Raw genomic sequence first — 27,623 nt, forward strand, 5'->3', positions numbered from 1 at the left:
GGAACCATAATCATTGTCAATCTCATTGTTTCTTTAAAAGATTGCTGTGAAATTGTTACTTCATTTTCTTATTTCCTTTGTTTAAAGATATTATTGTTTGGAGAAAAAGAACTATGTTTTTGTAATCTAAAAGACTAGCTACTCATAGTGAGTTTTTTCTGATCAACAAGATCCAGACTTTATGTATGTCAGTTTACTACTTTTGCACTTAAACTTTGGTTGTCTAAAATTTGAAAAGTCTTGTATGCCAACAGAGGGAGAGAGAGCTGCGCTAGAAAGAGCAAAGAGAGAGAACTAAATTTCAGAAAAAGTTATATATGTGCAATAAGTGGACAATAAATACATATTTATAAGTGATAGTTGAAAAAAAATTGGAGAGGAGTGGTATTTTTAGTTAAAATTATTAAAAAAAAAAAGACATTTTGAGCTATTTCCCAAAAATATATACCATAACTCTCATACCCGACCCGACCCGACTTTTAGTTGCAATGCCGGCTCTTCTGTATATTTACGCAAATACACGGATAAAAGCGCAAAGATTTTTCATCACTTTTGTGTTCTTTTCTTTGAGCACAAGCTAAATAAGGTGTTTTTTCGGATTAGTATAAATACAAACCAAACAAGGCCTTAGGTCTCCCTACCCTCGCAAATTCTCTCCGAATCAGGCATGGCCGCGCTGCAGTACCTGGAGTCGTTGCGCAACGCGCATCCGGAGCTCTCCGATTGGTACAATTCGCTCGCAGATCTGTACCAGAAGAAGCTATGGCACCAGCTCACTCTCAAGCTCGAGCAGTTTGTTGCTCTCGCCGTGTTCCAGGTCTGTTTCCCACCCCAATTTTTGGTTTCTTTGATGCTTATGCTTCAGTGTGTGGATGTGTGACTGTGAGTTCGGGAATTTAGGGATTGTGAAATCCTTAGTTTGCGGCTTGAAGTGTTCTTTGGGTTTTGTTGCTGAGTTAGGGTTTTTTTTTTTGGAACAGTAATGGGAAATGGGCGTTTGGATGACAAAAATAGGTTTTTTATATTTATATTTTTGTAATTTCTTTTCTGGAATTAGGGTTTTCTGTGGTTACCATATAGTCTTTTTTTTTTTTTCCTGCACTTAGGTTGGAGATGTTGCTTAGTATTGGAAAAAATGCAGAAGTTACGGGGGAAGAAATATTTGGATTTTAATGCTTTTGTTGCATTAAGTGAAACTCTACTATAAATCTCTGAAAGCTTGTGCTCATATGTTTTTTTCACTCATTTTTATGTGATTTGAGTAACTAGAGGTCAAAAAAATGGGTTATGGATTCTAGTTTTGAGAGTTTCTCCTCTGGGAGCAATGAGTTCTTGTAGATCCTAGTTTATTAATCATTAGAGAGTGGTTTAACCCTCGGGTGACAATTTTTTTTCTGGGTTTTAATTTCCTTGGAACTCATTCTAATTAAATCAAATTTTTATTTGGGAGGGAACTAGTTGGTTTGAAACTGTTGATCCATTCAACTAGCATGGATTGTGGTCTATCCCAGTGGAAAGCCTTGACTTGCAGACCAGTGGTCTTAGGTTCGAATCCCTATGGTACCTTGGTAGTGTGTGTGAGATAAACTCCCCTCCTTCTTGTAGTGTAGACTATCACTTGTATTTAAAAATAAAATAAAAAATAGCATGGACTGTGTGGTCTCAATGCATCTACAATCCTGGTATTTTTGTTTGTATGCATACATACATATGTATATTTTGTTGAATATATGACTCTCTTTGCTGCCTGGAGGAGAGGACAACGTAGGATGTTAATTAGGTTCCTGTATTGTGGTTATGGTGTTATGCAATTATAGCAAAATTGTTTAAAGTGTTTCGTATTACCCATGTATTGTATAGCAACTGATGGCTCAAGTAAAGTAAAGTTTAACATGTAACTTTAAGCTACTAACCAAGTGCCTTTACCAAAGGTGCCCCATGCTCTGTGTTTTTTTCTATTTGTCAATGTATTTTTCACCAGGTGCGAGGTTTTCGTAGATTAAGATATCAAATTAATTAGATTGGAGAGTCTTAGCACATAAAATGTGGCAGTAATGGAAACTCCAAATTGTTTACCGTACAATAAACGAACTCTATAAAGGGACTATCTGACAATAATATTTTTCTAAGAGCTTGTATTATGACATAATTGAACATAATTTGAGCACTTCTTGATTGTAGTTGCCCCAAATGTGAGGTAATAAGTATGATAATTTGTCTACAATTTTCAATTTCTGTATAGTGCTTTTATCACGAGATATTTATTTGTAACATTTAGGCATGGATGTAACTTGATTGGCATTTAACCAGATTAGGCATGCATTAGTATGGAACTAGGTGTGCTACCCTTATCCCATGGACACTCAATGATTGCTTTGTAAGTTATTAGGCCTGGTTTGTAAGGGAGGACTAGACTAGACTAGACTGGTAAAATGCCTACATTTCATGTGCAATCAAGGCATAATATGGATATTGTTGTCTAACTTGGAGGATGAAGGAGGACTATTCATAAGAGGCTGATGACTAAAACTTATCCCTCATAATCCCACCAATTTCAAGGGGATTAAGGGGATAAATTTCAGTCGTCAACCTCTTATAGATAGTCCCCATTCTTCCTCCAAGTTAGGCAACATATCCATATTATGCCTTCAATGCACATGAAATGTAGGCATTTTTCTGGTCTAGTCTAGTCCTCCCTACCAAACAAGCCCTTACTGGTCATGTTTAGCTTCCTTTGTGCCTTCTAAATATGACATGGTGAAGAAACAATCTAGGTTATGGGTGTGTGTCCTAAGGAATTTCATTTTTGAATTTTCTTAATCAGGATAATGTTATGTTATAAACTTGTACATCTTGAAATGAGATTAGGTTGACCAGAAAGAATTCCAGTAGTCTGTTTCTATTCTCTGCATGTCTCCTTCCTTCCTGCATCTGACTTTGGCTTCTTATTATTGAATATCAGGCTGGCGATGCTCTGATACAGTTATATCACAATTTCATCACTGATTTTGAGACTAAAATCAATCTTCTGAAGCTTGCACACTTTGCAGTAATTGTTTCTCGGCAGTATCCAGAGAAGGAAGCTGCTATCAATTACCTTGAAGGGGTGATTGAGAAGCTTCAAGCCACTAGAGAGCAACGGATAGAGGAACCAATCCTTTATATTAAGATGCAAATAGCAATATTCAAACTTGAGCAAGAAGACCAGAAAGAGTGCAAAAAACTTCTAGAAGATGGAAAGAGTACACTTGACAGTATGACTGACATCGATCCATCTGTATATGCTAGCTATTATTGGGTTTCTTCTCAATACTATAAGTTCCGTCAGGAATTTGCTGAGTTCTACAAAAGTGCTCTTCTTTATCTAGCATACACATCAGTGGAGTCTCTCTCAGAGTCATTTAAGCTGGTACGCAGTTATGTAATCTTATAGCAAACCATTTTTCTTTTGCTGTTCCTAAGTTTTAAAGCCCATCACTATTTTGAAATTCTATGTTATTGGGAAGGCTTGAAACCTGTGGTTGCGTACTTTAGATGAATGGTTTCTTATAGTTTGTATTTTCCATGCCTGGATTCAAGTCTTCCAAGGCATTTGAAGATAGGCTTTATCTTCTAAATCTTTTATATACCAAATGGAAAAAATAAAAACGAAAAGGAAAATCTTCTGCCATGTGCTACGATTACTTACCAATATGATTGTAAACATAATCTGAACAGTCCAGTTTAGAGAAGGCAACTTAACATAAAGGAGATATTGGGTAAAATGTGGAATAAGGTCAATCTCAGTGAGCTGAATTTTAAGCTCTTGAATAGGAATGGTTTAGTATAAAATTTATCCATCGTATTATAGATTGATGAAAGAGGAGAAAACGCGTTCATTTTTGTTTGTCATTTAATTGAGGATTTCTATTTGGTGAAAACTTGGAAATATTTGTTTTATACACGAGGATTTCTAAGAGAATCCAGTGACTTGGCTAAATGGAGTTGTGTGCATTGTTTTGAACATGGACTTTGTTCAGTGCATAATTAACTAAGGATTTCACACTTGCCTTTTATCTTTTCACTGGTTCAGTATACATTTGAAAGATTTTGGTTTGGGCACAAATGATAGCCTCTATCGACAGTAAGATTTATCTTGCAGATCCTATGAATTAATTGTCCATATGTGACTCACTTAATTTTACTGCTGAGTAGCCGTTAGACAGTTTTCGTCTTTTAATCCATGATGTGATTTTGACGGTTTAATTTGCTTTTAACGTATGCAAGGATTTGGCATTTGATTTGTCCCTTTCTGCGCTCCTGGGAGACAACATCTACAACTTTGGAGAGCTGCTTGCACATCCTATTGTAAGACCATTTGTGCATAATTTTTCTCTCTTTTTTTTCGCTTTCATATTACATTACTTAAAAGAGTTCCCTTTAAAGATAAACAAGATGTTTTTGTTTCTGTATTTGAAAAGCATTTGCACCAAATATTAAAACATTGGATTTGAATTTATCAGAAATGAAGATTGCAAGGCACATTCTTGTTGATACTGCTATTTATTTTACACTTTACAGTTTGGCTTTATTTCCACTCTCCCAGCTGAGATCACTAAGTATGACAAATTACTATTAATTTGAACTGCTATAGATTATCACGAAGTGTTTGGAGTCTCCAACTTGACTTTATGCAGCCTATTATGTGTACATGCTTCTTTACATGGATAAATAAGTTTGTACAATGGTTTAGAGAACCATGTGGTTTTATGATCTGAATTCCCTGTAGTACCCCACCGAGGATGCCCACACCCTCCTGTCCATTTGTGTTTTTTGGATGACCTACAGCTTTTATAGATATTAATTATGTATCTAGTTGGCAGGTGCTTCTTCTGAAGTGTGTGGACCTCATTATATTAAATTGTTTTTCCTGCTTTTCTTTTTTGATAGATGACTTCTTTTAACAACTTATGCAGATTAAGAGTCTTCTAGGGACAAAGGTAGAGTGGCTTTACTATATTCTTCAAGCGTTCAACTCTGGTGATTTAGTTCGTTATCAAGAATTATGTCGTGTGCATAATGCTGCTCTTAGAGCTCAACCAGCTTTAGTTGAAAATGAGAAGAAGCTTTTGGAGAAGATTAACATTCTGTGCTTGATGGAAATTATCTTCAGGTTTGCATGTTGTAGATCATCCTTTTTTTTCTTTGGTCAATGATCATCCTTTCAATTGTAATCTGTGCCAGATGAGAAATTATTCTTCTCTGCGTTCTTTTGAATTACCATTAAGTTGATATGTTCCTTGCAGCCGGCCATCTGAAGATAGGACTATACCTTTGAGTATCATTGCAGAGCGTACGAAACTTTCTGTCGAGGATGTGGAGCATCTTCTTGTGAAGAGTCTTTCTGTATGTTCTTCTTTTCTGAGAACTTGATGGACAGTGAATGAATTCAGATTTTGGTATCTTTATTAATATTAGAATCATCCAAGGTGTACAGCCCCTGCCTATTCAGATTTCCCTACTTACATATCTATGCTAATATGGAAGACTCCAGTCTTATGCTCATGGTTGTCAATGTATGACTCTTGAACAAGTAAAGATGAACTACACTACATTGAAGGAAAAAAAAAAAAAAAAAACTTTTAGTTTGAGAGACTGAACTTTAACTTGGTAAGAGGGCTAGTATTATAAATTTGGCCAGATGAACATGGTATATCTGAATGTATATGGTATTGAGCGTTCAAACCTTATTTGCACATATCTAGTAGGTTCCATGATTTATTTAGTTTTATAGCACTGGCCTTTGATATTTTTGTGTGTAATTTATGGGTATGCAATACAGGTTAAGCTGTGCACATGACGAACATGAAAATGAGTTTAAATAATTATATATATAGCATTTATGTGTAACATGATTTTACATAATGATTTAGTTTCTGTTGCTTTAATTTTTTGAATTAATCAAAATATTCCTAAAACAATACTCTTTGGATGTATGATTATTTTCTTTGAATGAAGTATATCCAATTCTACGATTGCATTCATTTGAGTAGGAATTATATATCATTTTGTTGAAACATGTGTGAGGTATTTTGTCGAAGTGTGTCCAACCACAACAAGACACACCACACCAATGGGGCCGGGTTCTAGAAGTGTTTGTGCTACATACAATATACCCTAATTCTAAAGTTATTGATAAATTCAGTTTTGCTTGCCAGTTAAGAGAATTGGATCTCCATGTTTTGGTAGTTGTATAGCCGTCTTGCATGATCATTATATTAAGGAAAGACCTAGAATGGAAGTGATGTTCTGGCTTTGTTCTTAACCCATCATTTCCTTAACTTCTGTTCTGTTGTCTTTTCAGTTCCTTTTTTTTTTTTGGGTGTTGTGGGGAATGATTTTCCTTGTGACTTTGCTTTTGGCACTACTAAGAAATAGAAAGAAAACAAATACCTTATCAAATTTAAACCGAGATAAAATGCTCCTTGTGTTGTCTATCTGGTTGTTACATTATATATGGTTTATGGTAATGGTCATCTGGACAATTGTATGTTTGTAATTCAGAAGTCTTTTTTTTGTTATTGTGAATTTTCTCAATTGAATAATTATAGGAGATGCTTACTGCAGGTTCATTTGATTGAGGGAATAATTGATCAAGTTGAGGAAACCGTGCATGTGTCCTGGGTGCAACCAAGAGTTTTGGGAATTCCACAGATCAAATCGTTGCGTGATAGGCTGGACGGTTGGTTGGACAAAGTGCATACAGCTTTGTTATCTATCGAGGCGGAAACACCTGATTTGGTTGCATCATGAGTTAGGTCTCTTGCTTTGTTTTCTGCCTTTGGTGTAACAAATCCTAATCGAAAAAAATGGGAGGTTAAAATGCAAGGGCGGCCAAGAAAACAGTAGTCTCAGTTAGTTGAGAACTTGGGCCAACGTTTTTTATGCTGCTTTTCATATTGCTGATGCTTTTCTTGAATCATTTTCCTGGAAGGAGAAGCCTCATGTACTGCATTTGGGACTAAATTCCATTTCATATATAGGTGGCATGCCTAGATACATGGTGAATCAAATTCAGAGATGGCTGTGTAACCTTAAGCGTTATTAAACTATGTATTTGGAATATTTCTTAGATTTTTACCGTAATGCGATGATCCACTTTATGCAGCTGAACAATGCATCTGCCTTACTTTGTATCACTTCTCTCAATTTTCTAACTACTGCTACAGCATTTTGCTTCTCATTGGAAGATTTTTATTCTTTGGGGTTCCATTCCTCAATACCAAATGGAACTGAGGATGCAGTTAGTTTAAATGAGTCGTGGCTGCTAATGCTGTCCAGTGACCGATTCTGGCACTGATTGATGGTTCTGCAATTGAAATCTTTCACAAGTGCTCACCTGAGGACCAAATTTTGAGTAGCTTAAGAAGTCCAACCAGACCCATTTACATGTTCGAAGCTACCTTATGCTCTCAAGAAATTTATAGTGAGGGTCTTATTCAAGGCCTTTAGATGAGGTTCTATCTCTTAGCCGTTGGACCAATAGATGAGGTTTTATCTTTGAACCGTTGGATCAATAGATGATGTCATATCTCTTAACCGTTGGATAAAATTGGTTAGTTTGATCCGACGATTAAGAGATAGAATCTCATCTAAGAGCCGCCTTCACTGTAGAATGATTCCTTATGCTCACTCTTCCTTTCTATCTCCTGTTCAAGAACTTCCCGAATGGGTGGTGGGTGTCCATTGGCTTCGTATTGATCTTGAGCAGGCTGAACCAGATCTTGATCTTATTGTTGTTGTAAACTTTTTTTCTTCTGTAGACAATTCAGATGAATTAGTCTAAAAATAGTAAATATTTAAAAAATAATTTTAAAAAAAAGTTGTTTTGGTCAAGGAGAATTATGAGTTAAAATGCAAATCTATTAAAAATAAAATATAAAATATAGTCATTTATAGCCATTGGTCTCACTTGTAGCTGTTTATAGCCTTTGGTTTCACAGCTTTTGAAAAAGTGGGTCAACATGGTGGCAAGAATGTTGTTGACAGAAGAAAAAAAAAATGGTTAAGCATGGTGGCAAGTATGGCTTTCTACAGTCGCAAGGCACGTGAGAGACCCAAAAATGTGGGCTGCAGCTTTTCTCTTTGCGGGACCCACTTAGTTTCAAGGACTTCAACCAAGCATATAGATTTAGTTAGTGGTCCGGTTGGACTTCAAGTTTTAGAGGCTTGAATTTGCACCATTGGGGATGCTTTTTTAAGAGCGCTCGGATCATGTGAGAACCTTAAATGAAAATTAATTGCAGCCGTTGAAATGCATCTGAACGATTTAGGAGAAAAGCAAGCTTACGCTGCAAACGGGTAGGTTGCAGTTTCCCCTTAGGCCATGTGTCAAGTTGCGCCTTTGTTCTTCTTGACAATCGCGCCTTTCTTCTCAATAAATTTATGAATGAACCCTAATCATAACACCCAAAATTTCACCTACGAGACATAATTTCGTGTATTCCTCTTCTCTTGTGGCAAAAACTCCCTGGTCTACTCTCTCTTTCACTTCCTCTTCTATTGTCGCAGAACCTCTCTCATCTAGTATTTCTCATCTGAACGTTTGAATCGGTACGTTTCTCTCGAATTCCCTCTCTCTCTTTCATATTAAGTTTTGGATGTTATATTGCATTCACTTAATGTTTAAATTTTGTTTAGGATTTTAGAGCTTTGATTTTTTGGGTAAGAGTACTTTGTTTCTGTAGTAGTTGTCTTTGCAAAAATAAAAGTTGGCTTCAGTTGCTTTTTGTGTTGTGTTTTCTAGTTTCTAGTAATTTGTTGAATCATAGTAACTTTTTTTTAAAAGTTTTGATGCGGTTTAAATATTCTTTTATTATTCCAAAACTTGGTTTTGATTTATTTATTTATTTATTTAACCTTTATTGGTTCCTCATTGTAATTCTACTTTGCCCATCTAGTGGTGTGAGTATAGGGCATCATTTTAGTGATTTAGTGGGGCTTGGAAAACAAATAATAAGTACCATTAGAAGTAGAACGCATAAAAGAAAATTGAATCTTAACTATGAATATGAGATGATTTGGGATGCATAAGGATCAATGCATCTTGTAGTAGGTATCAATTCTATATCTTAATTTGTTGAAAATAGTGTTGGTAGGTATTAGTTCCGTATCTTAATGTGTTGAAAATAGTGTATCAGTTATGTATCTTAATGTGTTGAAAATAATGTTAGTAGGTATCAATTATGTATCTTACTGTGTTGAAAATAATGTTTGTAGGTATTAATTATGTATCTTAATGTGATGAAAATGTGTAGATAATACTGTGAGTAGGTATCACTTCTGTATCTTAATGAGTTCATAATATTGTGAGCAGGTAACACTTCTCTTTCTTAAGCAACAGGTGTCTGTTGCAGGTATAAAATGGAACATGGATTTGAGCTTTGTTTCCCGGAGTTAAAGGTTTATTCTGCGCGAGTGAATAATATGTGTGTGGCGAGTACAGTCCTGTGTAATTTTGGGGCGCATTTCAGTGAGTTGCTTATGAAAAAATTTAGAGAGAGCTGTTTTGGGCACCTGTTGGGCCTCCATAAAATTGCATTTATTGGTCAAATTGTGCATGCTCTGGCACTTCGGCGAGTTGGAGGACTTGGTGTGAAGGACATGCTGGGCCTTAATTATGCAATAGGGTCCAACGTTGCTCAATTCAGTGTAAAGGATTTTTGTTTGAAAAGTGGTTGAAAATGTGAAACATAGCCTAACATAACGTCCGAGAGGGATGCTCATAATCGACTTATGAAAGCGCATTTTACCAACAAGAGTCACATTACTTGCCATGACTTAGAAAATATATTCCTAAATTCCAAAAGAGGAAGCGAGGACTCGGTCAAATTGGGACTGTTGTATTTTGTGGAGTTTGTGATAATATGTAAACCACAAAATGTAAAGATAAATTAGGACTACTTACATTTGGTTCATAAAATGGATGAACTCAACAAATATCCGTTGGGATCCACATCGTTTGAGTGTCTGCAAGATTCGCTGTTGTTTGCTCTAGGGAAGAAAGAGACAATACTGGGAAGGGGAAATGACATAAAAAGGGAAAAAAGGCAGTGCGGAGTTCAGTGAGAAAAAGGAAGAAATACGTGGAGGATGAGAAGCGTAAAAGAATTAACAGACCTACATGGAATATAAAGGGATTGAGCTATGCTTTCTAGGTATGATTTAGTTCAAAATTAGTGTCTGTAAAATTAAGTACTGACTTTGATAATCTATTTGTTGTAAATTTGGGCGTATGAATTAATTGTTGAATTGGGAATTCTCCCCCTTAGATATTGTGAGCAAATCAAGAAACCTGCATTAGTACCTCGAATTTGCCAATGGGAATCCATAGATTAAGTGCTTGAGTTTAGAAAGCTGAAAGCTTATATATTTCAAAGCAAACAAGTGTGTAGTTAATAATTTATTTCAATAGTATGTTGGTTTCATGAGGAATATTGTATATGACCTGTTAACTCTATATTTTTGACAGCCTGTTATACTGCGCCTCTTACGACCAACTGAATCAGAGATGAGCCAACCATATTGGAGTTGGGGATTAGATGTTCCTGAATGTGATGCACCTTGTGTAGCCCCGTCGATATGTAAGGACCTTGATGAGTTAAACTTTGTTGTGCAGCAGTTGAGGAATGAGGTTGCAGTATTGCACCGTGAGAAGGGTGAGCTAGAGGAGAGAGTTTTACGCTTGAAAAAGTGTACCATTCATGCAGATTCTGATGGGAATGTTCCATTGTTGACCCCCTAAGGCCTGTTCCTCTTGATTCCCTTTTAGGGGTGGCGAAATTCTGCTAGGAATGGGAACAAGAAGAAAAGTAAGTTCCCTTTGCCCGTCCTTAGTGAAATGTAAATGGTTTATTATGATTACTTATTGAGTCATTGGTGAAATGGATTCGATATTAACAATGATTGACAAATATAGTTCACATGTGCGCTTATGTGGAGAAGAAGGTATGGAAGGTTCACATAACTTCTTTGTTCGGTTGCTAACCAAGGACAGTTGGTTGGATGACTCGATAAGCATTGATTGATTTGGGATTTTGTCGAAATGCCCATGCTATGTAGTGATTTATTGATTTAATAATGAAAACAACCCTTTATGTAGAACATTGACATGGCCTTGCTTTTGCTACGAGAGGCCACAACAGCTCTGCAGATGGGTGGGTTCTGACTGGATGAGATTGGACACTACTTTTCAGGTATGTATTATTTCTTAATTATGCATTGTTTATTTTCAAATTTGATATCCGTTATGATGCATAACTCGTGTGCCACTATGCAGAAATGTGATGCCTTAGAGTACATGCAAATGAAGGCATATATGGGAAATGAGGTCAGGCAGCATAGTAACGGTCTACTGCAAATGGTCAAGGGCGAAGGGTCTAAGTTGGCTAAATCATGGTCGTCTGTGAATCACGTTTTTTTGCCCTTCAACCTACAAAGGCAGAAGCACTAGAGCTTACTTCTTGTCGATTTAAAAGAGTGAGATAAGGGCATATGATTCCAAAATAGATCTGTGCAGAACTTAAGCCATCAAAAGGGTCGTGCAACCGGTGGCGAAAATGCTACCCCAGTTGTTACAAGAATCTGGATATATTGGCGATGGTCTACTTCAAAAAAGTGAGTGGCCAGTTATTCGCATAATAGATGCACCCAAACAAGTAGGCAGGTAAGTCATATTCCACATAAACACATTGTCTTATTAAATGGATTTGTTGTACAATGAATCACAGCTTCTTCGCAATGTTTCAGGGGTGACTGTGAGATGTACATCCTCAAACACTTTGAGTTTCTGACCTCGAATGTAAACGTAGCCAATATTTCCCATGATGCCATGTCCTTCTTTCAGTTGAAGCTTGATGTACTATTGTTGCAGGGATATTGGTAGCCGTGATTCATTAGGAGAGACAATATGACATAACATGCAAAGTTTTTAACTAGGTGGGTGTAGTATATGAACTTGCAAAGTTAATTTAACTAGGTGGGTGGTTTGTAATTATGTAGGTAACAGTTGTTGAACTGAAAAGGGTTTTGTATTTTGTTCAAATACAAGCTATATGAAACCCTCAACACATATTGTTGATACTATGCTGAGCCCTAAACCCTAAGCGGTGCATGATTCTTTTCAAATGTGGAATAAATAAGAATGTATCTTATTTTGGACAAACACGATTGTGAAGTTAAGATGCAGGCATATGAAATGTTGAAAATTTAATTTTTCAAACACTTTCACTACTAAATTCATATTTGTAGATTTCCAAACACTTCTTAATTTTTCATAGCTGTCCGAATTATAAAATTACAAAACATATACTTGAAAAGTCAAAAGATTTCCACAAAAGCAAAACATTAATTTCTTACTTTTTCATCAATTTAACTGCCAAATTCAGAAATTATAGAAGTAACAACAGTAGGAGGATATTTTTAATGCCCTTCACTATACTGATTACTTCAGCATACGCATTAAGTTCCTTCACATCCAGCTGGTTTTGAATGTGAGATTCAGTTGGCTTGTTGGTTGCAGTCACCCATTCATGGCCACTACACCTTGTAGCTCCCTAAAAAAACATAAAAAAATTACGTTTTTTAGTTTGGGATTACAATGTAAGAGCATATTCTTTTAGTTTGGAGCAATTTTCGATGTCTTTGCAATTAATGCCCGATGTGGGTTACTATTTTACATGTTAATGCCCGAACTCGATTATTGTTGATTACATACAGCTTATTAGATTTTACATACGAGTTTTGGGAAGATAATACTTACATATGTTGTGAAGCACTTCCAATACGGTCTGCCCAGATTCCTTTTGGATTTGGAAATTAGCATCACCACCTCAGCATTGCAATGCCGATACCTCTTCGCTTCAGTGTTTGTTGAAGAAATCGACATCGCTTTGCCTAGACGTGAAAATGAAGAAAATAGAAGAATTCAACCCTTCCAAATATTTGCTCAAAACACCCAAATTATTTTCCTTCAATTCTGAAAAGGAATTGTGTTTTATTTTTTGGTCCAAACATATATGGAGTTCGAAGTTTGAATTGTGATTTTAGGGCCTTCTTCGGTCCTAACAATCCATGAGCGGAAAATTCAAATTTTCAAGGATTTTTTTTAAATTTAAACCCTAATCCATGAGCGGGAAAGAAAAGCATTGTTGTGGGGACTTTTTTATATATATTTTTTACCCTAAACACTCCACAGTAAACCCTACACTATAAACTGTAGGCGGCTAACCCCTAAACCCTTAAAGTCCTTTTTTAAATCAAAAATTAAGAGAAAATGAATTAAAAAATTGGAAAAGTGGAGAGTGGCAACATGGTATTGCGGCGTGTCACTGAGGTTTGCAGCTCCCCACTCCAGCGCTGACACTTGGCATTTCCTGATTACTTTATTAGTTTTATTTTTTTTGGCAAAATTCATAAATAAATAATAATGCATGAAAAATCTGCAAAAAATGGGGAAATTTCCGAAGTATCTATGGGGAAGAATACTTCATAAGGAAAGTACAATACCGAGTTTAGGAGTGACTGAAAAATAAAATTAGGGAGCGAACCCTAGATGTGGATGATGCAAATGAAAACACTAGTACACTTTGTAAACCCTACACTCTTATTTGTTCGATCACATTAATCCCATATCCAAAATTGTATGCCGCAATTCTTTTCTGGATATGTAATCGAAGGAAATCTCGTCACGATCCCGGAGGAATTTTTCTGGAATTTTCCCCCCTTAAATTAGATTTTTAAATGAATATTTAAGTGAAAATGAATATTAAAAAAATTAAAATGTGGCGTGTGGCGGCATGGCATTATGCAGCGTGTCGTTGAGGTTTGAAGCCCCCCTCCCCCTCCAGCGTAGCCACTTGGCATTTCCTTATTATTATTTTTTTACAAAATTCATAAAAATGCAGGAAAAATCCCAAAAAATAGGGAAAATTTCTATGTATCTAGAATGATATCGATATATCTCCTAAAATATCTGTAAATTAGAGGCCCAATATTATCTACACAGTCGATATTTTCATCCTTGAGTCCAATTGGTCCAGTTGAGCTCAAACCTAATTGTCATATATAATTCCCACCTTATCAGGTGGGCTCGTAATATTGGTTATGAAATTGGGCCAGTATGGGTAAGGCTGGCCTTAGGTTAATTTACATGGTGTTCATTAAAAAGACTTCTAATCCTAAAGGAGCTAGGATATTTTAGGTTCACTAGGATACGCCTACCTAAAGGGAGACCAAGTCCGAGGAGAACTAAGTCGTTCTTGAGTTCTACTCCCAAAAGGTTTAGATCATCTAGGATGTCAAAAAGGCTGAACGACTTTCTCTCTAAGGTATGCAATTCTAAGCACCATAATCTATCGTATACTTTTCTCTCAAGCACTTGACTGACTTAAGCATTGAAATCTCTTTGGCTGACACCACACTAATGTCAACTCCTGTTAGCTCTTCTTTTTTATAGATTGTGGAGGACAACCTTGTTGGTCATATCGACCTAGTCTGGTAAAATTGTCCGACCTCAATCTCAAAGAGGTTGTCCCGCTGTTGAACCAAATTTAGGAATCAATAGTTTGGCGTTGTCAGTGGGAATCAGCATCTTGTTGATTTGCACCTAAGTTTTTCGACAACAACCCCTTTCTCAACACCAAGAGTTGCCAGTCCAGCCTCAAAGCAGTTGCAACACCCACTCCTCCGAATAAAGGATAAAATAAAATTTTGAAGGAAATCATTAGAAAAACTTTATCTTTATTTGAACAACTTATTGGCAACGGAAGCTTAAACATACATCTATAAGTTCAAAACAAGAATGACCAAAAATTCCTTCCATCAACGATCATGGCTGAAAAAAGGGAAACAATATAGAATAGGAAACCATCCTTTACATTACAAAGGCCACTCTAGATTTACTTTCCTTTTTATTTTCTCCATGCTTTCCTTTGTATCCATGCCTCTCTTGGATTGATTAGGATTTTCCCAAATTCATGATATCTCTACACATCGACATACTAGAAATTGATCTAGCAACTGATTTTCTCTCTTATTAGCAGTGGTTGAGACCCCTCTTTGTGATATTTGTCAGCTATGCTAGAGATTGAGAGTTTAATTCTCGCACTTCCTACTCTTCTTTCAAGTCTTGGGGCTTGCGATGTCCTACATTTGATGTTTCACGTGTTTTTATAGGAAAAAAAATTCCCTAAGACTTAGTCAGACTCAGATCCCATTGATGGTAGGAGAATCAAAACCAAATCATCTAGCCTTTGTCTTCAAGTAACCTCTGAATGCTTGTTCTCGCCATGTACCTATTCCATTTCCATACAAATATTTTCTCAATAGATGAGCCCACCTATTTGATAACCCATTGTTTACCCTAAGGCTGTAAAGAAAAATCAAAATCCTAAAATTTTGGAGGTTTTTTTAAACAACTGAAAATCAATATACCTATTTTGGATGCTATAAAACAAATTCCTTCATATTCAAATTTTTTAAAGGATTTATGCACTATCAAAGGAAAGCACAATGCTGATAAGACCGCATTTTTAACTGAAAATGTAAGTGCAATTCTTCAAACTAATACTCCATCCAAGTACAAAGATCCAAGTTGTCCCACAATTTCTTGTATTATTGGGAATTTTAGCATTGAACAAGCTTTATTGGATTTGGGTGCTAGTGTTAATTTATTGCCTTACTCGGTTTATGAGCAATTGGGTCTTGGTGAATTAAAACCCACCTCAATAACATTGCAATGGCTGACCGTTCAGTCGAAATCCCAAGAGGTATGGTGGAAGATGTGCTGGTTTAGGTAGACAAATTTTATTTTCCAGTTGATTTTATAGTTTTGGATACTGAACCAGTTGTGTATTCTAATTCTCAAATTCCTGTTGTTCTCGGAAGACCATTTGCTGCTACATCTAATGCTCACATAAATTGCAGGAATGGACTTATGCAACTATCATTTGGGAACATGACATTGGAGCTCAACATATTCAACATATGCAAGCAGCCCGCAAACAATGAAGATGTCGACAAAGAAGTTTACATGATCGAGACAATTGTTCAAAATTGCTTTAATTCTTCTTTTTCTTCTGATCCATTGCAAATTTGTTTAGTAAATGGGGATTGTAATTTTGCACAAGATTTTGAAGTACAATATCTTCGTTCTTTGTTGGATTCTGCGCAGGTAAAAGAACATAATGGTTGGATACCAAAAGATGAGGAGCTGCCAACTATGAGAGATGAGACAAAATCATCAAGAGAAGAAGCCCCAAAATATGAATTGAAGCCTCTTCTTGTTGGACTTAAATATGCTTTTTCGGGAGAGGATGAGACCTATCCTGTGGTAATATCTTCTAAACTAGAGATTTTGCATGAAGGTATGTTACGTAAAGTTTTGAAAGATCATAGGACTGCTATTGGATGGACTTTATTTGATATTAAAGGTATTAGTCCTTTGGTTTACACACACCAATTTTTTCTTGAAGAAGATGCCAAACCAGTTAGGCAGGCTCAATGTAGACTTAACCCAACAATGAAAGAAGTTGTACAAAAAGAAGTACTTAAACTTTGGGATGCAGGTATCATATATCCAATTTCTGATAGCAAATGGGTGAGTCCTACACAGGTTGTTCCTAAAAAATCAGGAATCACAGTAGTTGAAAATGATAATGGAGAAATGGTACCAACTAGAGTCACTACTGGATGGAGAATGTGTATTGATTATCGTAATTGAACTCAGTCACAAGAAAGGATCATTTTCCTTTACCATTTCTTGACCAAATTTTGGAAAGAGTTGCAGGGCATATGTATTATTGTTTTTTAGATGGTTATTCAGGATATTATCAAATTGAGATTTCATTAGAAGATCAAGAAAAAACAACTTTTACTTGCCTATTTGGAACTTTCACTTTTAGAAAAATGCATTTTGGTCTTTGCAATGCACTAGCTACATTACAACGTTGCATGATAAGCATATTTAGTGACATGGTAGAAAAATATTCAGATGATATTACTGTGTTTGGTGATTCATTTTCTAATTGTTTATCTAACTTGGAGAATGTTCTTATCAGGTGTAAAGAAAAAATTTGGTGCTTAATTAGGAGAAATGCCAATTCATGGTCACATCTGGCACAGTACTTAGACACATTGTTTCTCACAAAGGAATTGAAGTGGATAAGTCAAAAATTGATTTAATTGCTAATCTGCCTATTCCTAAAACTGGTAAAGATATTATATCTTTTTTAGGACATGCAGGTTTCTACCGGAGATTCATACAAAATTTTTGTGCAATTGCAAGGCCATTGAATAATCTTTTGGAGAAAGATGCTAAATTTGATTGGAATTATGCATGTCAAGAAGCATTTGAGAAATTGATTAAAATGCTAACATCAACTCCTATAATGGAACCCCCAGATTGGTCCATGCCATTTGAAATAATGTGTGATGCTAGTGATGGTGCTATGGGGCAGTGGTAGGCCAAAGAAAAGACAAGAAGCCTGTTGTTATCTGCAACGTAAGCAGAACTTTGAATAGTGCACAGAAAATTAAACTACAACTGAAAAAGAATTGCTTGCTGAATTTTTTGCACTGGAAAAGTTTAGGTCGTATATTTTGGGCTCACAAATTGTTGTTTTTACAGATCATTCGGCCTTGAAGTATTTATTGACAAAGAAGGAAGCCAAATCACGATTAATTAGATGGATTTTGCTTCTCCAAGAATTTGATCTTAAAATCAAGGACAAGAAAGGAGTGGAGAATGTTGTTGCAGACCATCTTTCTAGGATATCTTTTGAGGAGCCTTCTAAATATTTGCCTATAAAAGATTCATTTCCTGATGAACAATTCTTTGTTGTTTCTAAATTGCCATGGTTTGCTAACATTGTGAATTTTCTTGCTACAGGTCTTATCCCACCTCACTAGACCTCACAAGAGAAAAAGAAATTTATGGTTGAGGTGAGAAAATTCTTTTGGGATGACCCGTATCTCTTCAAATATTGTCCCGATCAGGTAATCCGTAGATGTGTTCCTGATGATAAAATATTTAGTGTCATTCTGAGGCTTGTGGAGGTCACTTTTCTTCCAAAAAGACTTCAGCCAAAATTCTTCAATGTGGTTTTTATTGGCCTAGACTTTTCAAAGATGTGTATGAATTTTGCAAGACTTGTCCAAAAGTTGGGAAAAATTACTCTATGTAATATGATGCCTCTTAACCCAATTTTAATTATTGAAATTTTTGACTGTTAGAGCATTGATTTTATTGGTCCTTTTCCTCCATCTTTTGGTTATATATCCTTGTTGATGTGGGTTATGTTTCAAATGGATTGAGGCCATACCATGTCAAAAGAATGATCATAAAGCTGTTTTGAAATTTTTGAAAGAAAATGTATTGTACAGGTTTGGTACTCCTAGAGCGATCATCAGTGATGGAGGTTCACATTTTTGCAACCGACCATTTGAAGCTTTGATGAAAAAATATGAGATAACCCATAAGATTTCCACTACATACCATCCATAGACAAATGGCCAAGCAGAACTTGCAAACAGGGAAATCAAGCAAATTTTGGAAAAGACGGTGAATCCAACCCGGAAGGATTGGTCATTAAGACTAACTTATTCCTTGTGGGCATATCGTACTACATACAAATCACCTCTTGGTATGTCCCCATATAGGCTAATTTATGGTAAACCTTATCATTTACCTGTTGAATTAGAACATAAAGCATATTGGGCTATCAAATTGTTTAACTTTTGTCTTGGAGATGCAGGTACCTTGAGAAAACTCCAATTGAATGAACTTGAGGAAGTCAGGAGTGATGCATATGAGAACTCACGAATTTACAAAGAACGTACTAAAGTTTTTCATGATAAAAATATTTTGAGGAAAAATTTTGAGCCTTCTCAACTTGTTCTTTGTATAATTCTAGACTTCATTTGTTTCCTGGAAAATTAAGAACTAAATGGACAGAGCCTTTCATTGTCAAAAAAGTTTTCCCATATGGGACTGTTGAAGTTGAGGATTCCAAGAATGGAAATATTTTTAAAGTTAATGGCCAACGACTTAAACCTTACTTGGGGAGATGTGTTCCAGATGATGAGACAATTTCTTTGAACAAACCTGTTTATCAGGATTGATTGGACTTCCCTTAGTCCATCTCATGCCATAATTTCTTCAGAACTCTCCCCTTAACCAGCAAGCTTTTAACCATGTTGAGAATGGTTCTATTCTTTCTTTCCAATACAACATTTTGCTGAGGTATATATGTAGCTGTAATTGCCTTATAATGCCTTGCTCAACACAAAAAATCTTCAAACTCCTTTGAACAATATTCTCCACCACGATCAGTTCGAAAATTCTTAATGGTTCTTCCAATTTCATTCTCAACAAGTGCTTTGAAGCTTTTAAATACATTAAAAGCCTTTGATTTTTCTTGCAAAAAAATACACCCATGCTCTCCAGCTAAACTCATCGATAAAAGAAACAAAGTATTTCTTTTTACCATTTGATACTGGTGTGATGGGACCAAAAATGTCAAAATATGCATCAACTCCAACAAATTATGAGCTCTCCAAGCCTTTCCTTTTGGGAACTCATCACAGTGTCCTTTGCTAACAACACAATCTTCACAAACTTTGGATGGGGGAGTGATCATAAGGAGAACTGTCACCATTTGCTTATGGTGGAATGTTCTTAGCCCAATAAAATTTAAGTGCCCATAATGGTAATGCCACAACCATGTTGACTCTTGCACCTTCGTAGAGAGACAATTCTTAATGTTATTCTAAATATGCAATGGAAACATTCAATTTGTTGTCATGTGGACTTCTACAATCAAACCCTTCTCAGGATGTTGAATTTTACAACATCCTCTTTGAATAATGATGGTACAGCCCTTCTCTTGCAACTGACCCATGCTAATAAGATTACTCTTCAATTCTGGGACATAGAACACACTAGAAATTGTCTGCACAATGTTATTACTCAACTGAAATCTGATATTTCCCTTTTCCCATAACATAGATATTAGAATTGTTACCAAGCTTCACAGTCTTTTTAAAAGTTTTATCAAAATCAGAGAAAAGGGACTTATTACCGCACATATGATTGCTGCACCCAGAATCTAAATACCACAAATACGATTTAGACTCCTCTCTGTCAAGAGTTGCAACTTCCTTTTTTTAAAGGAACGCCATCAAGAGCAGCTCATCTTCTATTTCTGTAAAGTTAGACTTTTCCTTCTTTTCTATACATTCATACTGAAAATGGTCATACTTGTGGTAGCGATAACAACCAATGTTTGATTTGGCAAACCTTGATTCTTTGTCAAGTGATCGATGGTTATCATGCCCTCAATCTCTTCCTCTTCCACGACCTCTACTATGGCCTTTAAAAACACTGGACTCTAGTTTTTCCTGTAACTGTGCTGGCTTAATCCTACTGAAGATGTTGGATTCTTACCTTTCTTGTACTGGATGGACCTCTTTAGATGGTTTGAATAACCTTGTTAGGGCACTGTCCTTCTTCCTTGATAAATGCTCATCTAACACTTGTCCTTTTATGGCTATCTTCAGCTCACATTTACACCTACATTTGCTACAAAGAACAACTCCATACATAATAGGTGCCTTTGGTCTAATCAGAGCTTCTTTGATAACTCTCCTGTTTTGACTCGGACCTATCTCCATTGTCAACTTGCTTTTATCTTTCTCTGGCCAATTTAGATTAACCATATTGATATGAGGTTTGGGAAAAGGATTTGTATCAATCGTAGGAGCTTTCTCAACTATTTTTAATTTTCTCGAGGCTAATGCTTCCTGGACAACATCCCTGAAAATGACACAACTATTGGTAGTGTAATTCTAATAGTTATACCCTTCACCTCTTTGGCCTTCGGTAACCTGTGTCCAGGTGGTGTATCTATAGCTTTTTGAGACAACATTTCATCAAACAAAGTGTCCAACTTCGATAAACTAAAAGAATACACTTTGTTTGCTGGCTGTTTATTCGGAATGAAACCTCCAGTGAAATGTGGTGGTTTTTGATCCTTTGGTGGCTTGAGTAAAGCTTTACAGCTTATAGGACCTTTTATTTTAGCCAATTCTGCCATAACTACCATAGTTTCCTCTAGCTCTAGCTCTTCTTCTGACTCTATCTCTACCACATGTACTAAAGATGAAGGGGTCCTATAGTATGTACCTTTAAAAGCATTCCTCTTATGTTGTTCTTCCTTCAATAATTCTTCATACTTGGTGACCTTATCTGCCAGTTCTGTCAAGTCTCTAAACACTACTACTTCGAATCTCTTTCTCAAGGAAATCCTCAGAGATGTCTGTGCCATCTGGATAAAGTGTTTTTCTTCTATAGGTATTTTGCACTTCATTTTCAACTTTCTAAACCTGGTAATGAAGTCTTGAGCTGACTCATTCTCACTTTGCTTAAGTGCAATTAGATCACTGATGGTGACTTTAGGCTGGATTCTATGGTAGTAATCATGAAAAGCATTCTCTATCCGTTCCCAAGTATGGATAGAATTGGGTGGCAAGTTGGTATACCAATACAAGGCTTGACAAGAGAGAATTCCCAAAAAGTTTGAGTTTTAATAAGGGGTTGTTCTCTATAACTATGCACTGAATATAAAACCTACCTAGATGTTCAGCATATGGGGCATATCTATCTTCTTCATTAAACAAAGTAAAATTTGGCACCTTAAACCTTGGAGACAAAGGCATTTGATTGATGTAGGCTGCATAAGGTTTCCTGTAAATGGGCCTTTCTCCTCTCCTTGCTTCAGGATCTACCATTTCTTTGATCATTCTTTTTAATACCCCCATGTCATTGGGAGCATTGATAAGGGGTGGATTCTGAATTTGTGGTGGTTGAAAGTGATCAACCCTTGCTGGATCAATTCTGAGAGGTCTTGGAATAACGTATTCCCTCTGTTCTAATTCCTCTTCAAATTCATTATTATTTCTCCAATCACCTCCTCCGGCTTTATTCCTTTCATAGAAATGATTAGCACCTCCTCTTCCCCTTCTACCTCATAGGAAAGGAGCAAATGGGTTAAGATCTAGCCTTTGAGGCCTATATGGGACCATTGGAGCTGGTTATGGAACTGCTTGCTCTTATGGCTTAAGAAAAACAAGGGGTTCGTTATTCAAATGTTGAACTGGAGGTGGATTAGCCCCTTCAATCTAAACTTGTTGGGGCTAAACCAGTGCAACTCCTGCAGGCCGAGGAGATGGATGAGGTTCATTTTGGACAGGATCTTCTTGGTTTGAAACGATTGCTACCCCTTGTTCAGGATGAGCTTCTGCTAACTTAGGCATTCCAAAAGTTTGTTGAATGAAAGGATCTGGTTGGTATGGCCATTCCAGCCCTGGAGGAGTTCCATATGGAAGATCTAACTATTCCATATGTTCTTGGATGCGCTCAAACTGGATGTTTGTAGCATGAGTTCACCTATTCCTTGCAGAAGTGCTTCCTTGACCTGAACCTCTTGCATCACTTTTATCTGAATAAACTTGTTATGGCTCTGGTTGGAGCGATGCTTTGCCTAGTTCTATAGCTAATCGTGGATTTTGGCTTGTTCTTCCTGTATTCATATACCAACAATGGTTGTCAGAAATATGTTTATCTAGATACCCCATCGAGCATGCCAAATTGTTTGCCCTTTTATATTTGAGCATGTTGAAAGCTAAGTAAAATTCCCCATTGACCTATTGACCATTAATGGTCTCGAGAATCAACTTTCTTTTATGTGAGCTTGCCATTGTTAGCAATTAAAACTCTAACATATTTGAATGATTTTATATACGTGTGCCCCAAGTAATAGACTTTAAACAAACAATTGTGATTTTGGGTGGGGAAACCTCCCAAGTTCTGTTCTATGCCTTAGATTAGTGAGGACTTCACAATTTATCTAAATAAAAATGGTAAGTAAAGCAAAATACACGAATTTATGAAGGATATAACAAACTAGTCCAAGCAGAACTGCCTAGAACGCAAAGCATAAAATAAATTGCTAAGTCTAGATAGGCCTCAAAGTTTTAGATTTTGACTTATGCTTTAAAATACCATCACCATGATGATTTGAGATTAGGCTGGACTGGATCTCTTTTGCTTGGACTAGATGCTTCTACACTGGAATTGCACGTCAGCACCTTCAACCAATAGAGATTTAGCTGGAAATCGATACCAATGTTGAGATTGGCAGAGCTATAAACAAGTTGAGCCGTGTGGAGGCAGAAAAAGTGAGCAGAACTACAGGCTAGTACCTATTCTGACTTATTTTGAGTGATCTGATAGTTTTTTAGACAATTTTAAGACATTAAGATGTCTTTATTAATTTTGTTGAGTTTTTCATATGATAAAATACCTGACTTCTGCTTGCTTTATCTAATTTGCGAAACCAAATTGTAAGGGAAATTAATCTCTTTTGAGTTCTGATTGGAATACCTTGTCTGGATTGCAAAAGAAATCTTGTTTTCTCATTGACTGTCTCAGCTTTTCTTTGAGCCGAATTGCTTCCTGAAGAAGATTGCTTGCTTGCTTTTGGTTGTTGCCAAATCGTATGATCTTTGGTAAGTTTTGAATTGATTGTTTGTATTGGGTTTCTGTTTGATTGGTTGGTTGGTTGGGTGTTCGTTCTCTAGTCCAGGTATTCTTGTATTTATAGGAGAAAGTGTGATGATGAAAAGTCTTGGATATTTTCGGTTTTGGATTAATCCCTCGTCAATGCACGAGTGGTAAAAGATTGTTAGCCAGTTTCTTTGATGATTTTTGGCTCCTTGTTCATTAATGTTCTTAAATGTCTCCTAATCGTTCTTTTTGCAAAAACATTGAACTGAAGTGAACAATAATGCCTAGGTTCTTCCAACGTTAGTCCCATAAATACAAATATCCTGGTAGTCGCAAGAAATCCGGCGATGTTGTAATAAGTAGCTGTGATTTCCAACTAAAACAAGTCTGACTTCACTTTCCAGCTTTCATGGTCATCAAATTTATTTGGAGTCTAGTTATCAACGGTGAGGTGTCATTCTGACATACCTTAATAGTTAAGAATTGTAAACTTCGGATCAACTAATTCAAATAATTTGTTTCTTGGGATCAACTAATTTATTTAATTTAATCCCTCTTTTGTTGAATAGTATGGGTCATTCACCATTTTTGGTAAACAAAGCCCAACACCTTTTGGGAAGCAAAGCCCATGTTTATTTTGGGCTGGCGCACAAATTTCAGGCCCAATCAGCAATTAATCCACAAATAGTAAGGTGGGGTATTTACAACTTATATTTCATTACAGAACATAATCAAACTCCGGATGCAATTTGGTGATACTTGTCATCTTTATCATGCAAGCAGCTGGCACTGCAGAACTATCTACTTACAGATCCACATCTCCTAGTACAATTGCACAAGAAATAAAGCTGCTGTAAGAAATATGAAATTCTGAGAACATGGCTAGATTGCATTCATTCTTAAGGTGCAACTCTGACATTATTGTCATGATACATAAAGAAATATATATATTCAGGCAAAACTATAAAAACAGAAAATTAAAATTATACAATACGAGAGCAATGGTAGTGACAGTGAGAGCGAGAATGAAATGGTAAATTTAAGACCATTAAGGTCCAAATATGAAACAATTTACCGGAGTTTAAATGCCAGATGCATTACATTCTTCTAGGAGATTGAGAAGGTTATGTTCAGGGGCACTAAGAGAGGGTAAAATCATGCGATTGGTTCGTTTTTGTCTTGGTTTTGTCCCAGAATCTTCAGAATCAATAGATCCCCCTTCCTTCATCACTGGCAAGTCACCTCTCCTTGGCACAGTTGCTGATACTCGCTCCTTCCATAGTCTCCCATCCTGAAGGTCAAAGAAGCTATATCAGCATTCTATATATAACAACAATTAAAAATTTTTGAGTAAATATAAATAAATTAATGGCAATCTTAAGCCATTTCTACATTTATATCCACACCACTTCTACATTTATATCCAATGGTAAGCATGTGATTAGGAGAAGTCAATGCTTATATACAACACACTTTATCCGATAAATCCACAGAAAATGGCAAAGACCAAAGACTTCACAGCTGCCGGTATGGCCAGAGAAACTGTTCGGTACCCTCTCTCAAATAGGCACAAAGTTTTTCTTCTAGGCACTTCTTTGTCCTACCGTATGTTGGAAGCTAGTGACAAAACATCAACAGAAAAACACTCAACATGGTTCCGCCATACCAAACGTAATTGTTTCAAGCAAACCTTACCCAGCAGCACTTAAATTAATACTACAGTTGTACATCTGACATAAGGTATGGCAATCCAGATACTTAAACTACAAAATAAACGAGTAAGGTTTGCTAGGTAACACGAAAAAAAACAGGTCTTGGAACAAAATATCTTTGTGGGATTGCTTCACAGAAATCTTCTTGTGTGATTTTCAAGGACAGAGAAATATTTTCATTCTTTTCTAATTGTAACTTTCAAGAATAAAGGAATCTACGTCTTCCATACATACATATAGCATCATGACACATTTTTGCAAGCCACATAATGTCTTAGTATCACCACATACATAGGGATCAGAGTTGGAAACTTTTATAACCTTAAACAACATATCCTGAATCTAACACTGAAAAAAATTTCAACGCTCAGGCAGCCAAGGTTGTCATCTAATCCAATCAGCACAAAATAGAGACTGACTTCAATTATTACCATCAAACCTACTTGGACAACATGCAATGTCATCCGGAAGCAGCTTATTGGTAATCATAGTTGACGCAGTTAAGAAAATCAATTTCTACTTCATGCCATCCAAACCAACTCTAGCACCCTATATTGCTAACTTATAAAGCAAAAAATTCTTTAATGGAAGTCAGGATTTTATCTTACATTAAGAATTGAAGGTTCAGGTAACGGGCACTGGATTGGTCTATCATTGTTGAGAGGCTCGATTGGATGTTCAACTGGCTTAAACTCTACCGCTACCTCAATCCCATGAGAAGCGGTGATGGGGGCAGTTGCTGAACCTGTACCCTCTGAATTTGGGGGCAATACTTCCCTATCATCCTGCAACAGATAGCAAATTACACGAAATTCTGAATGCACGTATCAAAGCCATAAATTCCATTGCAATGTGTAGCACAATCAGCAAGCGGCCGAATTTAAATCTGTCAGAAAATCTGTTGCTGTTAAGGAATTCAATGTAACTCACAGAACATTGTAAATTGACTTTGCACAACCAAAGAAAAAAGGAAAAAAAAGAAAGAAAAAGAGGGTCAATACCAATAAGAAGAAAGCAAACCACTTAAATTAATCACAGGCCTTGATGGTAACAAAGATTTATCCCCAATCAGTCAAACAGAAATCATCAGTCATATGATTTATTCAATAAATAACAGAATAATGAAATTCAACAAACAGCTGACACAGTAGCTTTGCAAAAACTAATCAATATATTTCAAGATCAAAGGGTTCATAACCCAAAACCAAAAGAGTCGAATTTGAAGAAATGGTATTTCAAAATAAACATATCCAAAACCAAAAGAAATGGTCAGATCCTGAGAAAAGTTCCACAACAGAAGACTAAATCAAACCCCATTTCACAAATTATAGAAGCAATTAAAAAAAAAATTCAACCCCAGTCAAAATAAGACAATCTAAAATATCTAATAACTATCTCAAAACGATTACAGACCCAGCAAAAGGAACAACAATCAGAGGATTGCAAATAAAAGAACACATCTAAAAAAGTGCAAAATCAAACATTTTGAAGAACAAGCCAATTATTGAAAATAAAAGAGAGAGCAGAAGAGAAGAGTTCTTACAATGGCACTCTGGGTACGTCGATGAGCAGCTCTGCTGACAGAGAACCTTGAGAAAATACCCACCATAGTTCTTTTACTTTAGCAAAACTAAATTCACACGAAACGGTGTTATGATATTAGCTTTATTTGTCCAACCAACTACTTTCTCTCTCCGTCTCTCCGTCTCTCCGTCTCTCTGTCTCTCTGTCTCAACTCTCTCTCTAGAGTACATACACCCAAATGATGCTCGACCGGTGTTTCAATCTTTGTTTCTGTTCCTTTTCTAGAGAAAGTGATGGATAGAGAAAGTTCGGGTACCGTAAGATATATATATATATATATATATATATATATATTTTAAGGCAGATTAGGTGAGGTTGCTTGGCGTAATGGGTTTTGTCCGTTTGAGATTTCCCTTTGTCTTGCTGTAGTTATTTGCTTTGCAGTCAGTAGATAAATGGCTGTGAACGAGAAGAAACAAAGTGTTAGAGAATCATGAAATGGAGAAATCACGGGAATTACAACTCAAGTGGTTAAGAATATTTTTTCTGCCCCACCACAAGGAAAGTCAGTCCGAACAAGAATGAGACCCATTTACCAATTTCTTATGAAAATTTCAACGTCTTTATAATAAAAATGCTTCATAAAAAAACAATCTAAACGAGCCCTTAATTTGTGATACTCTCATTCGAAATTTGTTACTTGTCATTTTTCAAAACAAGTAAAGCTTTTTTTACAGTTGGACAAGAAACCCATTATTATCCTTTGAAATAAAATTAAGAAAATA

General features: G+C 36.2%; 2 protein-coding genes across 2 annotated transcripts; one reads left to right on the forward strand and one right to left on the reverse strand.

Moving 5' to 3' along the window:
- Positions 1 to 466: 466 nt before the first annotated feature.
- On the forward strand, positions 467 to 7,175 carry LOC117627391 (26S proteasome non-ATPase regulatory subunit 13 homolog B). The gene is made up of 6 exons (XM_034359466.1): positions 467 to 817; positions 2,963 to 3,409; positions 4,267 to 4,347; positions 4,956 to 5,152; positions 5,286 to 5,385; positions 6,607 to 7,175. Exons 1-6 carry the CDS (start codon positions 668 to 670, stop codon positions 6,790 to 6,792), a joined length of 1,161 nt encoding a protein of 386 aa, XP_034215357.1. The 5' UTR covers positions 467 to 667; the 3' UTR covers positions 6,793 to 7,175.
- Positions 7,176 to 24,463: 17,288 nt separating this feature from the next.
- Positions 24,464 to 27,270, reverse strand: LOC117629376. Its single transcript, XM_034361937.1, has 3 exons — positions 26,858 to 27,270; positions 25,923 to 26,099; positions 24,464 to 24,893 (listed from the first exon to the last, which is right to left on the reverse strand). Exons 1-3 carry the CDS (start codon positions 26,921 to 26,923, stop codon positions 24,684 to 24,686), a joined length of 453 nt encoding a protein of 150 aa, XP_034217828.1. The 5' UTR covers positions 26,924 to 27,270; the 3' UTR covers positions 24,464 to 24,683.
- Positions 27,271 to 27,623: the final 353 nt, after the last annotated feature.

The sequence above is a fragment of the Prunus dulcis genome, chromosome 5 (assembly GCF_902201215.1).
Source record: "Prunus dulcis chromosome 5, ALMONDv2, whole genome shotgun sequence".
Taxonomy (NCBI): Eukaryota; Viridiplantae; Streptophyta; class Magnoliopsida; order Rosales; family Rosaceae; genus Prunus; species Prunus dulcis.

Coding starts and splice junctions, on each gene's coding strand:
- LOC117627391 (XM_034359466.1), top strand. CDS start 668: ATGGCCGCGCTGCAGTACCTGGAGTCGTTGCGCAACGCGCATCCGGAG. Junction 818..2,962: donor TTGCTCTCGCCGTGTTCCAG/GTCTGTTTCCCA, acceptor ATTGAATATCAG/GCTGGCGATGCTCTGATACA. Junction 5,153..5,285: donor TTGATGGAAATTATCTTCAG/GTTTGCATGTTG, acceptor TGTTCCTTGCAG/CCGGCCATCTGAAGATAGGA.
- LOC117629376 (XM_034361937.1), bottom strand. CDS start 26,923: ATGGTGGGTATTTTCTCAAGGTTCTCTGTCAGCAGAGCTGCTCATCGA. Junction 26,100..26,857: donor GACGTACCCAGAGTGCCATT/GTAAGAACTCTT, acceptor TATCTGTTGCAG/GATGATAGGGAAGTATTGCC. Junction 24,894..25,922: donor CTGAACCTTCAATTCTTAAT/GTAAGATAAAAT, acceptor TTTGACCTTCAG/GATGGGAGACTATGGAAGGA.